The sequence below is a fragment of the Eptatretus burgeri genome, chromosome 16 (genome assembly GCF_056783735.1).
Source record: "Eptatretus burgeri isolate ZD-2024b chromosome 16, Ebu_testis_v1, whole genome shotgun sequence".
Lineage (NCBI taxonomy): Eukaryota > Metazoa > Chordata > Myxini > Myxiniformes > Myxinidae > Eptatretus > Eptatretus burgeri.
This window is the reverse complement of record NC_140976.1, coordinates 42849752-42866855: the sequence shown is the minus strand read 5'-3', so window position 1 is coordinate 42866855 and position 17104 is coordinate 42849752. Positions and strand designations below refer to the sequence as shown.

Genomic DNA, 17104 nt, shown 5'->3' with positions numbered 1-17104 from the left:
TTCAGCACCGTGACAACCGGGGTGGCCCAATCTGAGCATGGCACCCGTTCGATCACTCCACAGGCCTCCAGCCTATCCAGTTCACCCTTGACCTTGTCCCGCAGGGCATACGGCACCAGACGTGGTTTACAAAACCGAGGAACCACCCCCTCCTTCAGGAAGAGTTTTGCCTCCATGCCCTTGAGTTTCCCAAGGTCGTCGCCAAACAACCCTTGATGTCTTTGAAGAATCTTCTCCAACTGATCCTCCCATCGGCTCGGCACGGGTTGCACAAGGTGAACTGCGGCCCAGTCTAGCCTGATGCGGGCCAGCCAATCTCGGCCGAGGAGAGACGTCCCCTCCCCCGCACGACGTACACCCGAAGTGTGGCGACCTGGCCTTGGTACCGCACAGACACGTCTGCCATCCCGACTGGCGTTATCTTCTCGTGGGTGTACGTGAACAGTGTGAGGTTTGACCTGATAAGCTTCAGGCCGTTGAGTCTACGCGCGGTCTGTTCGCCGATGATCGACACAGCCGCTCCCGTATCGACCTGGTACGTGATCGGCGTTTTGTTCACTTCGACTTCCACCGTCATCGGGCGCGCCGCCGCCGGGCCAATTGAAAACAGGCCCATCAACGGCCGCCGGTTCCGCCCCGGGTCGCCTCGCACATCGCCGTCCATGACCTTAACGGTGGCCGGCGCCCCACGGCACACATGCGTCAGATGACCCACCTTGTGACAATTCAAACACACGGTGCCTTTATACGGGCACGCACGGCGCAGGTGTCGACTTCCGCATCCCAAACACATCCGCGGGGTCACCTCGCCGCACGTGCGGCCGCGCGGCGACGTCCGACCCGCATCGAAGGTCGTGCGCGCGTCCCGGGGTGCTCGCGACCCCGCGTGGCCGGTGATGGCTCGAACATCCCTGCGAGTCTGCTCGACTGCTGTAGCCGCGCTGACTGCCGAGTTGAATGTAATGGCTTCACCCTTCAGCCGTTAAACCGCTGAAACCATCTTCGCATCTTGTAAACCAGCAATAAAACGATCTCTGAGCCGAGCTGGATGCTCCTCTGCCGTGAACTTGCATGCCACGGAAGAATGCTTAATCTGCGCCACGAAATCAGCGACGCGCTCCTCTGCCCCTTTCGAGAGGCGATCGAACTGGTATCGAGCGAGCTGTAATGACTTCTCTGGCGCCATGTGTGCTTTCATCTTCTGCACAATGTCCCGAAATGACAGCCCGTCATCCCGGGGCTTGTTCGGCGCCACTAAATCGCGCAGTAGTCGATAATGCTCCACCGAAAGCGAAGCGAGCAAGATCGACTTCTGTTTGCTCTCGTCGACCACATCATTCGCGTGGAAATAGCATTCCAATTGTTCTGAAAACAATCCGAAGTCGCCTCCGACGAAAACGGGCACAAGTCCGGTTTCAACCATCCTCGTCGTCAACTACAGTGTACGGGGTGCAGTGGAACACGAGAAGCAAGCGTGCCAGCATCAACTCCGCTTTATTGCGTGACCAGAAGCACATTCCTGCCACCCCTAGCGGGTAAGGCATGATATACGAAAACCCAATCACGTGATACAGCACAGTTTTAGCCTTGAAATTGAGACAGCAATAGCAAAAGCTGTGCAAGAGAGTGCTTCTCTTCTACCTGCAAGTATCACCCACAATCCTAATAGCCAGTCTGTTTTTCACTCTGAGTTTGATAATTTTGATACGATTGTCAATGAGTTGTATGAGGCAGGTTCAGTCCACACAGCACATGGGATAATGCTGCAGGATATTGTGGGTGAAGTGGTGGCAGACACCAAAAGTGCAACCATTCCAAGAACCAATGAGAGTTCGTTAAAGGAGCTACCAGATACTAACCTTCCTGACTGTTACATGACAATTAGAAGTGGCCCAAACATGGCAATGCGAAAGGATAGACATGCGGATGGCCTAATGGCCTTTAATGTTTCAAATTGGAAAAACATCCTGTGGGTTTTTCTGCGTGATGTTGAGAGAGTAGTTCCTGGATGGAGTGGCTTTGTATGCACAGGAGTATGCAAGGGTCAGGAGTCCAGACAGTAACATATTCTGGATCTTGCTGTATCATGCCAGGAAAATAGACATTACTATCCTCTTCGATACAGGTCATGGCAACAAAAAGCGCCTTATTAACATTACAAATCTCTCTAAACACGACACAGAGCAAATGTGTGAGGCTATGCTGGCGCTACATGCATTCACCGGTTGTGATTCAGTCAGCTCTTTCAGGGGTATTGGAAAGATGAAACCTTTCAAGTTACTGAAATCTCCTGCACACTGTGATGCCCTGAAGCATTTGGGAGATGACTGGGTTGATGATGATGATCTTCTGATCGGGTATGAAAAGTTCACCTGTGCACTGTATGGGAAATCCAAATCGCAGAGCGTAGATGAAGTGCGGCACTTGATGCTCAAGTCAAAGTGTGATGGGGATATTTCAGTTGATAGTCTATCATCCAGTACCATTGACCTGGCTAGATTGCCCCCGAGTAGGGCATACTTGAGAGAACATGTTGCTCGAGCAAATTATCAGACAAGAACATGAAAAATGTAAAATGTTGCCATATATGAGATCCTCAAACCCTGGGAAGGACATGGAAAGAGGATGGAGAACCACTCTGGTGTGCAGATGAAATGATCTTACCACAAAAACTAATTGATGTGCTGGAGAGAGATGCAACAGAACTGGAGGAATCTGATGATGAAACGGGAGAACAGGAATATGCTGCAGATGGCTCCTCTGATGAGGACTAAAACAGTAAAAGTGAAATTTGTGATAATGGAGTACTAGGACATTATATTTTTCTGTGGGCATTCAGGGAAAGGACATTATTAGCAGATTGGATTGTGTAAATAAGTGTTATCTTAGGCATTAGAGATTCCCTATGATATTTGTTCCTAGTGAGACTAAAATAATAAACAGGTGCTTATAAGTCTCTTAAAGGCTGAAATTATGAGTAAATCAATTTGTTCATTTAAAATATTGACAAAGAAGACACCCTGGAGGGTAAAAAGTGATGGGTTTTCATTTTCCAATTACCCACCCCCCTATCCAATGCAATTTCTACTGCTTTAAAGCCGGTTTTTAAAAAACGTTGATCGTAACACTTTATTCTTTGGGTACATGTTTTAAAATTTCACCAGCTCCAAAATAAGTAAGAAAATAGTAGTCCCAATGAATGCTGAGGGGGGTGCATGGTGGGTCCTCCTGGCTCCCGGACTACATGGATGCACTCTTATACCTTTCATCGTATCACAGCATTGCACTGGCTCATTGTTTCACCGGTATTGTTTCCAAAGTGAATAACACACTCTTGATAGCACACACAGCAATAGCTCATAGCTGATTAGCTCATTCAGCTGATATCACGATTCATTACGACTAATTACCATTGTATTCTTCTGCAAACTGGGAAATAATCCCACAACAAAAGGCAATAGCTCCCATCCTGGCACCAAAGAGGTGGCAAAACTGTGATTTTAGATTGTTTTTGACATGGAGATCATGATCTCGTCCAAAAAAAATTGTCCCCGAGATTTTGACACGAACCTAAAAGATAACATGCCATGGCTGATGGCGGACTGCTTCTAACGCTGCTTCCTCATTCGTAGTGGTACCAGGCTAGTTAAAGGAAAATATATTGGGACATATGTGTGGCTCAAAGGCAATGAGGAATTTCAACATACCCAAAACACTTGCTTAGTTGAAGCAGAGGTTATTTTTGGTGAATTTAGCCATGGACATTCAAAATTGGGTCCGTTCATGCTACCTGCTGAGCCAAGAATGAATCTGTGTGTGAGGCTATGGCCCCCCTCCAATTTTATAATGTGGGAGCGCCACTCAAGTGGATGGTGGTAAACTTGGTGGGGCCCTATTGCTCACCTGGCCGAGGAAAGAAGTACATTGTGGTGGCAATGGACTGTTTCACTAAATGACTAAAAGCCTATCCATTGCCACAGCAGAAAGCATGGCTGGTGGGTCAAGTTTTTTTTTTAGTGGAGGGGTTCTTTAGATGAGTTGGCATACCCCAGGAGCTGTATACAGAGCAGGACAAGAATTTTGAGGCTGGACTATTGAGTTCAGTGTATCAGCTCCTCCAAATTAATAAGATATGGACAACTCCCCTCAGGCCCCATTACGATGGTATGGTGGAGAGATTCAACACAACCTTGTTGAATCAGTTAGCCCTGTTCTCCAGCGATCACCAGTTTGACTGGGATGAGCACTTCCCCTTTGTCCTGCTGGCCTACAGGGCTGCACAGTATAAGGTCACACGCTAAACCCCCACCTTGTTGATGTTCGGCTGTGAGATGCAGGTCCCCATGGACTTGTGGTTGGGACTGCCACCAGAGGACTCAACGGGATCATCTGCAAAAAGTTATGCTGGGAAACTCAACGAGAGCTTGGAGAAGGCTCATGAGTTTGTGAGGGGATGGATTTGCTTGGCCTCCTTGTGTATGAAATGGTGGTATGATGCTTGAGTGCTCCCCAAAGAATTCCTCCCGGAGCCCTAATTTAGCTATACTGGCCATGGGGGAAGAAGAAGATGTGCCTGAAATGCAACTCACCCTGGAAGGCCCCAGTGTGTTGCTCCAACAGGTAATCAATGTGGTATACAAAATTCATATGGGATCATATACCCTTCTACTGATAGTCCACTGTGATTGAATGAGCCTCGAACTGGGCCGGGAGGCTCCAGGATGGATTGGGAGAATACGGAAGAAACTTGTCAGATGAACCGGCGCTATTGAGACTGACTATCCTCCACAGTAGAAGGCAAAGAACCAAGATCTGTGAAAGAAAATCCATTCTGGTCATCCCAAGCTAGCAGGCTTTGCTTATTAGTGGTGTCTTGGAGATGGCAATTGAAGGGAAAAATGGTTAGGAGATGGACAGATGGACCCATGTGGTGTCAAGTGGGTGTTAATTAAATATATGGGCATGGAAAGTGATTTAACATATTGTGTTCCTTCTTTGTCAGTAAGAAATGCAGACCATGGTAATAGAGGGGACACCTACCTTGTACAGCAGCTATAAGCAGAACTGAACGGCAGTCGAAAAGGAATTGTGTCATAAGCATGTGGGTAGGGGAGTGTTGTGCATGTCCATAGGCTCAACGGAGCTGCCTAGAGAGCAGCCGACTGTGGTGAACCTCTCATTATTGAGGCCTATCCCGAGTCGACTGCAGTGAATGGAAATGGATACCTTTTGGGAGGGAGGTGACAGGAGGTCGACCATAGGGCAGGAAAAGACCTGTGGTGGCTCGGAAAAGCCATGGAGGCAAGGAGACACCTTCTTTGGCGGGTGGCACAGCGATGGAGCTGTCCATTTGGCCTGAAGGCGAGCGGTTCAGGAAAAGGGGATGCTTAAAGGAACACTTGATATTGAACTTTGGAGAGCACTGCAGATGCCATGCACAAATGGCCCCCCACTGCTCTGTAGGACCTCCCAACTGCCTATCAGTTAGGAATGAAGAGGAAGTGTCATGATCCTGCCAAGTGAAAAGGGAATGTGTGATAAAGAATGCAATGTACAAGAATGTTACCCACTCATGAACTTGCAACTTCCCTGTGCCTTGGAGGACATAAGCCTGTAAAATTGAGTAGAGGCAGGTAAATTTTCAATTTGGCTCAACAAGTACTGCCGGGTTATTGGCATCTTCTGAAAAACGTGGTCTTAGGGCTTGTGAAAATAAAGAAGAACGTGTCATCTGATAAGTTAGGATTCATGTTTGACCACATTCTCTCTCCCTTCCCCACCCCGAGAGATGGATATTTGGAGATTATTGTATATAGCGTTTTTGTACATTTATTGATTGTAAATTTTATTGAAACCAAGAGTGTGGAATGGTAAGCAGTTTTGCTAAGGTTCATTGCGGTTTGCCACAGCGCTCTTTAATTTATTGGATAAGTAAGTATTGGATAAGTAATTCAGTGTGTGACAGTAAGTGCAAGGGCCAGAATCTTGGGTTCCCAGCAGAGTTTGTGTGGCGCAGATTTACTCATGTAAACAGGGAAAATGTCAGAGTAAGTTGTCTCGTTACATGTGATGCTGACGAGACAGCATATGCAATTTATAGACAGTATAGCAAGAGATAGCATTATATGTGTAGAAGCCTCCTGTGCAGACGAGGCCAGGTGAGGAATTTGGCATGGCAGCACACAGGAAAGCACTATGTGCTTTAAAAGGACTTTGTTTTAACTGTTTGGCCAGCACAACACAAGCCATGGCAGCGAGAAAAGGTGGGAAGGACTTTTTCTTATTGGAGCCATCCCTTGGGGTGGGACTCTCTTAGGATGGCACCTCCCACAAGCATCACGCAGCCAAATCCAGGACCTGCGACAGGTGAAGGCAGTCCCAGAGTCCACGAGAGTGGATCTACAGATGCACTTGATGTAGAGTAGAAGTGGGACGTGGGAAAAAAAGATGATCGTTGTCTCTCACTCTTTGTCTTGCTGGCTGTCTTCGTCTCCCGCTCTGCTTCATCGTTGGTGCAAGGACTGCTCTCTTGAAATGTGGACGCCACCTCACAATCACTCCTTGCCACTGCATCGCTCCTGCCACCCTTCCTGTTCCCGAGCTGCACCATCGCCCTGCACACCATCAGCTTTGTGCCTGTTGAGCCCTTGACTGCTTTCCCCATTGTTTATTTGGAGTGTGTGTGTGGTCAGTGATGCCTCGAGGGTTTAGGTAAAAAATTTTAACCACTGGAAATAGGTTTACTTGTCCCCACATCCATATTTGTGTCTGTTGACTCGCTTATTTTGTTCCGTTCTTCATGTCCCGTCCACCTCTTCTCCCCGTATCTCTTTCTTCCATTATAAATAAACCCTTGTAAAGGAAATAAATACTTTCCAATCCTTCTGCCTCCCGCATGTGCCGCCGCCAAAATTTGGCTTTCCATGGGGTGACCTTGGGGAGTGGTAAGTTGTAACAACTGCACACAGTTTAGTTAGGCACCTTTCGGCCATTTGCGGGATCAAAAGATCAAATACTTCATGAGAGAAGTTGCCATGTATGGCAAAAACTCCACAAGAGAAATCCAGTCGATAGACTGGAGAGAATGCCAACTCATGACTGTTAAATCTTCATTGTCTGTACCCCACATGCAGTGGTGGCTGCACCTCCTGCCATCCCCACCACCCATCACACCACCCCACCACGTGTCACTCCACCTTATCACATTTTCCGCTGCCTTCACCTCCCTCTCTGGCATTCCAACTAAGCTTTCCTCAGCCCGCACCGTGCATCCTGCCACCCACACTACGTATCCCTCCACTCCAACACACTTCCCGCTGTCTCGATCTCCCTCCCCGTCACCCCATTGTGCTTTTCTCCGCCATCCCCACTGTGCCATTTCAGAGGTGGTGTTGCCATGCATGAGAAAACATCATTGTCTACAATAACCCATTGTGTACACCTCTCCACAATAGGGTTCAAAATAAGATTTGGTTTGTTTGGAGGTATTTCTATCTCTTCAAAATATGACTCTTTTGAAGTCTTTCAAAAATGTTCGGAATCAGTGAAACCATTAATGAAGTAGAAGTAGCAGTCATGCCTATTATTTATACAGACACAAACATCAATAATTCTCTGTTATTTCTAATTTTTGCAAGGTTGAATTATCTCTGGAATGTAGCTTTGTCGATTTGGCAAGCGTGTACTCCACATGTAGTAATGTTGACAGCAACAATACACCATATCTTGTTTTGATGGGCTTCAGAATAATGACTATTCTTGTTTTTCTTCTTTAACAGTGGAAGGTTTTACCAATTAAAGGAATGGATTTGACCAATGAGTATTACTATTGCATTATTGTCAGCACTGGAATGATGCCAAAAGCTGGGACAACTTCCAACATCTATATCCGAATCAACTTCCAACATCAATCAACAGATTGTCTGGAGTTGGACAATGGATACCACAAGGTAACACTCGTATAAGAATCAAATCTGTTGGGTGAGGTGAGAAGTTTGAATGTGATATACACAATAACATCGACGAGATACTCACATTAGACAAAGACACCAGGTCGTGTGTGTGTGTGCATGCCTGCGCGTGCACGCCATTGGTTGTTATCTCCACATGCACATTTCAGAAGGTGGAACGGAGTCCTCATCGGTCTCACAGTATCCACCACTGTTTCATTAAGGAAATCGTGATTCACGGACCAAGCTGTGAAGTTTTCTTATTCGCAAACTTTTGTTCCGAGAGCTCTTTTCAGGATCGGAACTGAGCCCCGGACAGCTTCCAACTGTAGTTCGTTTGCAGTAATATTCCCATGGATGGTTTTTAATATTTTAGCTCTTATACAAGCTTTGATATTGTATACACAAATAAAAATAAAGATCTATACAAGGTTCTTTTTTATCATCCCTCTTGCTCCAACAATCACTGGTACAATTTTGGCGCTCTTCAGCTTCCATGATCTTTTCACTTCATTTTTGAAATCTTGGTGTTTGGTCATTTTCTTAATTTCTATGTTGTTTAGGCCAAATTTCTGGGTACTAACACCTCAATTAACAATGCCTTCTTTTCTTTTTTGTACCTCAGTAATATATCCAGTTGCATTGCTTTGGTTTCTATGTTCACGCTCGAAAGGATCACCATGTTGTACGTGAGCATTATGTCCTTGTTTTCAGTGATTGCTCCTGGTTCATGTTTCCATGAGTTTTCCAGAACTGGGATATTGAATTTTTGCAGATGTGCCAGTGGATTACTCCACATACCTTCTTGTGACTTTGTGTACAGTTGTTCGGACACAAGTTTTTTACATCCCGATAGGAGGTGGCTTGTACTTTCTGTTTCTACCTTGCAGAACATACACCTTTCCGATTGATTCGGTCCTGCTATTTTCTTAAAGCCATTGGTATAGTGTACTTGGTCATGGGCATGTGTTGTGATTCGTTCTATATACCAGTGGAGGTGACCTCTTCTTAATCATTCCAATGAGCCTTCTTTGTTTATGCCCAATCTGTACAACTTTTTTTTCTTCGACCTTCCTGCTTTTTTATCGTTTTCCCAGTTGTTGGTGTATATCTGTTGATATTTTGTTTTTATATTTTTATTTCATGTCCTTTTCGCTGTCATTGGGGCTGTAGCTGTATTTGTTGCTGTTTCAGTTTCAGGTATGACATATTCAATTCACACCTGTCTTTGGAAATTTTCTGTTGGGTGGGTTAGGGATACCTTCGCTAACTTGTTGTCGTTGTGTTTGCATACAAATTGGATTCGGTGGACTGTTGCATTTTCACGTACTCAGCCAATCCTATTGTTGTCACTGTGCACTTGATTAAGTTCCATCAGACCACTACCGCCTTCTTGTCTCGTCAGGTACATTCTCACGATGCATTGATTTTTGTTAAACATTTTGTGGATAGAGAGGTGTTTTCTTGTTTTGATATATAGTTTATTGATTTCCACTTGTGGTCAGTTTATTATTCCACAGCTGTACTGGAACACTGGTGTTGCGATTTGGTTTTGGGCTTTGATTTTGTTCCTTGGAGAAAGGTATGTGTTCAGGATCAGCCTCATTCTCGGCAGGTATTCTTTTGTAATTGTTTTGCACATTTGTTTGTGAAATATTTTGGTAACCTGATTCTATTACGAGGTAGTTGTATGATGCTTTGTTGCCTCGCTCCTGCATTGTTGTATTTTTGTTGATTTTATGTTGTGCATTTTTGTTGGTCTAACTCTTATGAATATGCTCTTGATACACTTGTCTTGGCCAAAGTCCATTTGAATGTTGTCAAAGTCCTGCTTCACTAAGTTGAGTTGTTCTGTCCATTTTATTTCGGTTTGTGCAAAGAGTTTTAAATCATCCATGTACAGTAGATGTCACCTTCCCTATCGTTTTGGACGTTCTCTTATTTGACATAAGGTTGTATCCAATATCCATGTCCTTGCTCATTAATAAGGTTGCTCAGTGGGTCCAGGCCCAGGCAAAACAAGAGGCACAAAAGGCTATCACCCTGGAAGATCCCGTGACGTATCTTCACTCCTGGTATTTCGATCTTTCCTTCCGAGTGTTGCAATATCAACGTAGTGTTCCATAGCTCCATTGCCTTCTCAATCAGTTTGATTACTCGGGGGTTGATCTTGTGCAGTTGCATGCATTGTATCATCCATGAATGTGGAACACTATCAAAAGATGTTTTGTCGTCTAACCAGGCGGTGGACAATTTGGTTCTTCTGGATTTATTGTTTTCGAGCATGGCCTTGTTTAGTAATAGGTGGTTTATTGTTCCATAGCATCCTCTTTTGCACAATTTCTGTTCTGCCTCTCGACCTCCTCCTTGCGTTAGATGGTGGTGCATCATTTTGGTGATGATTCCCATCAGAAGTTTTATGTTGTTGGCAGAGAGGTTATTGGTTCACGAAAAAATATTTTAATGAAAAATGTAAGTGACCACTGTATTCGTTATTGTTGTGTGTCTGTCTGTCTGTCTGTCTGTCTGTCTGTCTGTCTGTCCCGAGCATAGCTCCGTGGGTTTTGATCCGATCCTGATGAAATTTTGGTGCGAGGTTTATATTATGATCTAGTTGTGTTTTCTTGAAAATGGGCGTGGTCCGCCCAATGTGTTTTTAGGGAGTAGCCGATTTCAATTTGCATCTTCTCCTCGGGGTTTTGTCAAATCTGACAGGGGTTTCGGTATTTGGTTAGCCCAATGGCACCTGCATAGCCCCACGGAGCTCGATTTTTCATTTTCGTCCCAAGGTCAAGGCCACAAGGTCACGAACTTAGAAAATTGCGAATTGTGTTTTTAGGGGGTAGCCAATTTCAATTTGCATCTACTCCTAGGGGGTTTGTCAAATCTGGCAGGGGTTTCCATATTTCGTTAGCCCAATGGCACCTGCTTAGCCCCACGGAGCTCGATTTTTCATTTTCCTCCCAAGGTCAAGGTCACAAGGTCACGAACTTAGAAAATTGCGATTTTGACGTAAAAATCCATCTTCTCCGAGGGGGTTGTCGAATCTGGCAGGGATTTTGGTAATTGGTTAGCCCAATGGCACCTGCATAATCCCACGGAGCTCGATTTTTCATTTTAGTCCCAAGGTCACAAGGTCATGAACTTAGAAATTTTCGAATTTTGACATAAAAATCAGACGACCACCCAAACTTTGAGAGCTTGGATGACAATATTTTTTTCTGCATAATCTTGAGGTCATTCCCCACCTAAAGTCTTGAAACCATTTTTCTCTATCTCGAACACCTTGCCTGTGGCGCCCCCTTCAAGTTTGTTTTTACGCTGATTTCATCAAAGTATGGATAATCCGAGGAGTGTGAAATGCCATATAGCCTATATGACGTTATATTGTTCCTGGAATGTTCCAGAGGAAGTTTTGCACCAAAGGTCATAATCCTTGACCTTTGACCTTTAAAGTTCACAAAGGTCAAATTTTCAAAGTTGTGGGAATCGAACTGGGTTTTCGACCTTCTTCGACGAACTAACTCCATTAAGCTATAGCACGTATCCTGTTTCCTTATTTTAATGTCTACAACATTGTTTTGGGACCTTTAAAGGTTATGCAAAGGTCAAATTTTTAAAGTTGTTGAACGAAACCGGGTTTTCGACATTTTGCAACTAATAACCTGCCACTCGTACCACATCATGTTGATCATTTTTATAACTTGGTCAAACATTATCACATTGTCTCATCCTTGACTTCTGAAACAATCGACATCGTCAAATACCACTTGTGAACCATCGTCGTCTTCAGACTTGTTGGTCTATACTTGTGAGGTTGGGTTTCCTCTTATTTTGGGATGTGGAAGGTGTTACCTTCTGTGAGCCATTCATCCATTATCTCCTCCCCTTGGTAAGTTTGTTGAATGCTCGAGAGTAGTGATGTTTTGAGCATTTAGTTGCTTTAGCTAGAAATTTAAAACTCCATCCGGGTCTGGGCTTTTGAAGAATGTCATGTTTGCAAGTTTTTTTTTTTCTTCATCTATTATCATTGAGGGCATTTTATTATCTTGCCAAAACGAAGTTTTGCAAGATATGTTAGTCAGCTTGTATGTTTTTCTTGTTTGTTTTTTTTTAATTTTTTTTCTTTGTCTGTAATCACGTATAAAATATTCTGCAGAGCACAGTTATCATTGGAAATTTTTGTAACTTCGCATATCAGAGGCCTATAGAGGTCCCTTTCAGTGCATAAAATTTTGAAGGTCAAGGTCAAAGGTCCAGGTCACTTTGTCGCAAATCGGGGGAGTCGACGAAACCCTTATTTTTTGAGTAATTTTGATTGGATCGTCTTCAAACTTCATGGGAATATAGTTCATGGTCTGACGCTCAACTGATTAATTTTTGGTGGCGATTGGCCTTGACCTTCATATGTTTTTTTGGTTTTTTTTTTGGTCTGGAATCACGTATAAATCACTCTGCAGAGCACAGTTATCATTGGAAATTTTTGTAACTTCGCATATCAGAGGCCTATAGAGGTCCCTTTCAGCGCATAAAATTTTGAAGGTCAAGGTCAAAGGTCACTTTGTCACAAATCAGGGGAGTCGACGAAACCCTTATTTTTTGAGTAATTTTGATTGGATCGTCTTTAAACTTCATGGGAATATAGTTCATGGTCTGGCGCTCAGCTGATTAATTTTTGGTGGTGATTGGCCTTGACCTTCATGGTTAGCACCTGAAGTCAAACATATTTGAGCCCAAGGTCACTTTGTCGCAACTCGGGGGAGTCGACGAAACCCTTATTTTTTGAGTAATTTTGATCGGATCGTCTTCAAACTTCATGGGAATATAGTTCATGGTCTGGCGCTCAGCTGATTAATTTTTGGTGGCGATTGGCCTTGACCTTCATATGTTTTTTTTGGTTTTTTTTGGTCTGGAATCACGTATAAATCACTCTGCAGAGCACAGTTATCATTGGAAATTTTTGTAACTTCGCATATCAGAGGCCTATAGAGGTCCCTTTCAGCGCATAAAATTTTGAAGGTCAAGGTCAAAGGTCACTTTGTCACAAATCAGGGGAGTCGACGAAACCCTTATTTTTTGAGTAATTTTGATTGGATCGTCTTCAAACTTCATGGGAATATAGTTCATGGTCTGGCGCTCAGCTGATTAATTTTTGGTGGCGATTGGCCTTGACCTTCATATGTTTTTTTTTGTTTTTTTTTTGGTCTGGAATCACGTATAAATCACTCTGCAGAGCACAGTTATCATTGGAAATTTTTGTAACTTCGCATATCAGAGGCCTATAGAGGTCCCTTTCAGCGCATAAAATTTTGAAGGTCAAAGGTCAAGGTCACTTTGTCGCAAATCAGGGGAGTCGATGAAACCCTTATTTTTTGAGTAATTTTGATTGGATCGTCTTCAAACTTCATGGGAATATAATTCATGGTCTGGCGCTCAGCTGATTAATTTTTGGTGGCGATTGGACTTGCCCTTCATGGTTAGCACCTGAAGTCAAACATATTTGACCCCAAGGTCAAATTTTCAAGTTTTAGGAACCATATCGTGTAGTACCTCAAATTGACCACCTCGATGAGTGCTTTCTAGATATGTCAAGCTTGAGACATTATGACGTCATTTGTTGACGTTATGAGGCAAAAGCATATTTTTCATGGTTACTCTGTAGAACGATTCTCATCGGAATCTCTCGTAGGCAGATATTCCTCAAGGAGTCGCTCCTGGTGGATAGCAGCTCTGTTCACCTCAGTGTGACCTTAAATAAATCGCACGTGGTCACCTTTTGGCAAGGTTTATTTAGGTGTTGCTTTTTCTTTTCCAATTTTTGGATCAAATCCGCCTCCTTATTATGTTATTTTGGATCTTCATAGATTCCTTTACAAAAGTTTTTAAGTCTATCCTTTTTGGCGGGCTTGTTACATCTTGCTTTTTCCTTAGTTCAAGTTATAATTTCTTCAGGTTGTTTTCAAACAACTGGTTTTGTTCAAAATGTTTGTTTTTTATCTTCCTTGCTATCATTTCTATTTTTAGTTTATTTTCAGCAAGCATTGCTTGGACACGTTCCTGTGTTGAATTTGGGAGGGTTCCTGTGTTGAACGATTAATTATTTTTACGTTCTACAATGAAAGGTCCACATCCACTTTGAACCGTCCTCACATGTACTGTACATACAATCTCTCAACTGCTTTTTCTCAATGACAATTTATGCATTTTTTTGTAATTTTCATTGTTCCATCAGGGATTTGACAAAGGCAGTGCACGAGCCTTCATCTTGCCATTCAATAAATTCCCAGGCAAGGCTTTGCAATTGCAGATTTGGCACGACAGCTCTGGCCAAGGTAGCAAAAGGAATTGGTTCCTGAACGAGATCCTTCTGAGAGATATGCAGACCAATGAAATGTGCGTTTGATACCTTAATACTTTTGCCATATTCTTTCACCTTTCTTTAACTCTCTGCTGTTCTCACTTTTTATAGTATGGTATAAATAATGGAGGTATTTAGGTAAAATACAATAAACTAGAAGAGCACTCTGTAGAACACATACCTCCGCCACGTAATGCCTGATCCACGAGAACATAACGGGCCCAATACATTTTTGAAATATGCCATACAGCACTATATCGTTTTTGGCTCTCCCTCTCAATGGTGAAAAATCACTTAAAAAATTATCAGATCCGAATCCGGATTCAGATCTTCACCAAAATGAATCAATTCTTCCTTGTCAAACACCCAACATGTCCACCACGTTTCATCCTAATCCATCCACAACTTTTTTAGATATCCTGCACACAAACAAACAAACAGACAGAAATGGGTGAAAACATAACCTCCTTCACCTCGGTGGCAGAGGTAATAAATATAGTTTTTAAAATATATTCCACTGGGCTGCATTTGAAATATTTTTTTCAGAGGTCTAGGTTTTCTCAACGTTCCTTATATGTGTTTTGCATGCTGAATTCAGAAATGTATCTAATTTCGCTCAATCAGGTCAAGTTTTTCTCAATTTTAATTTTAATTTTTTTTATTTTTTTATTTTAATTTTTAATTTTAATTTTTATCTCAATTTTAAGGAAAAAAATAATCAAAATTTTGTTTTTTTAATTTGCATTTTTTAAATTCAAAATCAGACTTACATTGACAGAAAATGTACAAACTATACATATAATGACACACAAGTACACTTAATGTGGAAGAAAGTGCCTTCTCAATTACTTTCATTTCAATTTCAGAAAAATATAGATAAATCGTTGTTTCTGGCAACACCCAACTTATTCCATTTATTCCGCATTAATTGTTTTCCTTCGTCTTTTTAATGTTGAGTTTCACATTAATGGTACTTGTGCGTCATTTTATATACAGTTTGTACATTTTCTGTTAATGCAAGTCTGCTTTTGAATAAAAAAAATGCTAATTAATATAACAAAAATTTTGATTATTTTTTTCCTTAAAATTGAGATAAAAATTAAAAAAAATAAAAATAAAAACTTGACCTGATTGAGCGAAATGAGATACGTTTCTAAATTCAGCATGCAAAAATCATATAGGTACCGTTGAGAAAACCTAGACCTCTGAAATGACGCAGACCAGTGTTATAAATAAGCATTTAAATAATTTATTGTGGTTCTTAAGATCCGCAGTGCAGCATGTTAAAATCGATTGTTAAAGACAGTTTGAAGTTTTTAGCAGCGTCTCGCGTAGCGAACGCTGCTCTAAGGGAGCTCGGCGTTGTTCTTCTTGTGAAGACAAAACCTTTCGGACTCGGCTCTTTTACATACAGGATCCGGATCTCCTTAAATACTAAACACCTGCACACATCATCGCATTGAGGGTGCCTTTTGAGAGCGTCTATTATGAACTTTTAAATATATTCGGACATTTGCTTTTAAGTTTCGAAAACTTCACGTTACTATTTAAAGATTATTCCATTTAATATATTGTAATTTCGTAAATACACTATTTTCTCGTCATGAACGAAGATCGTCCATGACGGACGTGACGTGACGGCACGTGACGAAATATCGGAAGTTGTTTTTAATTTTTGTTAATTCTTCTTCCTCTTCTTGTTCTTCTTCTGGTGAAGACAAAACCTTTAGGACGCGGCTCTTGGACACATTTGTCCTTGTTTTAAATAATTACTCGCATAACCCACGCTCTGCGTGACATGTTGGGGTGGGTGTGTTTGAGAAAGGAACTGATGCAGAGTATCAGTAGTAATTTTACTTTAATGCAGAAAGTGGAATACGATTTCACTGTTTCAGAACCATTTTATTTACTTTTTTTTGTACCATGCACCTCATATGGTCTTTGAGATAATGTAAGCTGAATATCACGTTACTCGAGCGCAGAACAAAGTCGAAGATAGCGCGACACGAAACCACAAACTCGGAAATAATATCTAAGATTATTTATTTATTTATTTATTTATTTATTAAACTCCAACCAAGTAAATGGAAGTTTTAAAAATAAATAAATAAATGAGTAAAACCACCACACACCATAAAAATACAGACTTTAAAATGGTGTTAATGCGGAATTTTGTTCTTCCCATGCCGAAGCCAGAATGCTAATGGCGTTTCCCCACTGGACGGCCAAGCTAAATCGCAGCTTGAACCAGATCAGTTGCCTTATATCGCCAGTGGATGCAATGAAGGGTGGAGGAGCTCCTTGTGAGCCAACGGCCATCCATATCTAGTGCCCAACTGTGTCTGCGGATGTCCTCCTGCAGTTGGGTTACTTTTTATTAGGAGGTTGGTGGCAGGATTTGCACTCCGGCCACCGTAAAGCCCTTCATTCCGCAAAACACAAAAATGCAAAAAAATCTGAAAACCCACTCTGTGGGAATACCTCCTGTGCAGGTTCCCTTCGCAGGGCAGCTCACCGGATGACGGGATTGGGGCAAAGCCTTCGGGACCCCCAATCTTTGATGAAAGGAGGGAAACCACGGGGTAACATCCCTGGGTCAGATTGCGGGAGAGTGTGTCGGAGTGGTGCTGAGGTGTCGTCCACCAGACGGCGGTCTCCTTAGGTTAACCTGAGGCGGTCCCTTTGGGTGGGTACCTGGAATGTCCTATCCCTAAGAGAGGATGATCACCTGTCTCTGTTATCATCTGAGCTCAAGCGTTTGGACATCGGTATTGCAGCACTCTCTGAGGTTCGGAGA

At 42.8% G+C, this 17104-nt stretch overlaps 1 protein-coding gene across 1 annotated transcript in view; it reads left to right on the top strand.

Moving 5' to 3' along the window:
- The window catches only part of LOC147010961 (polycystin family receptor for egg jelly-like), a 179844-nt gene that overhangs the window by 72880 nt on the left and 89860 nt on the right, over positions 1–17104 (top strand). The window contains exons 13-14 of the mRNA XM_085860453.1: positions 7779–7949; positions 14182–14342. Of these exons, the coding sequence (XP_085716579.1) occupies positions 7779–7949; positions 14182–14342 (332 nt within the window). The remainder of the gene's footprint in view (positions 1–7778; positions 7950–14181; positions 14343–17104) is intronic.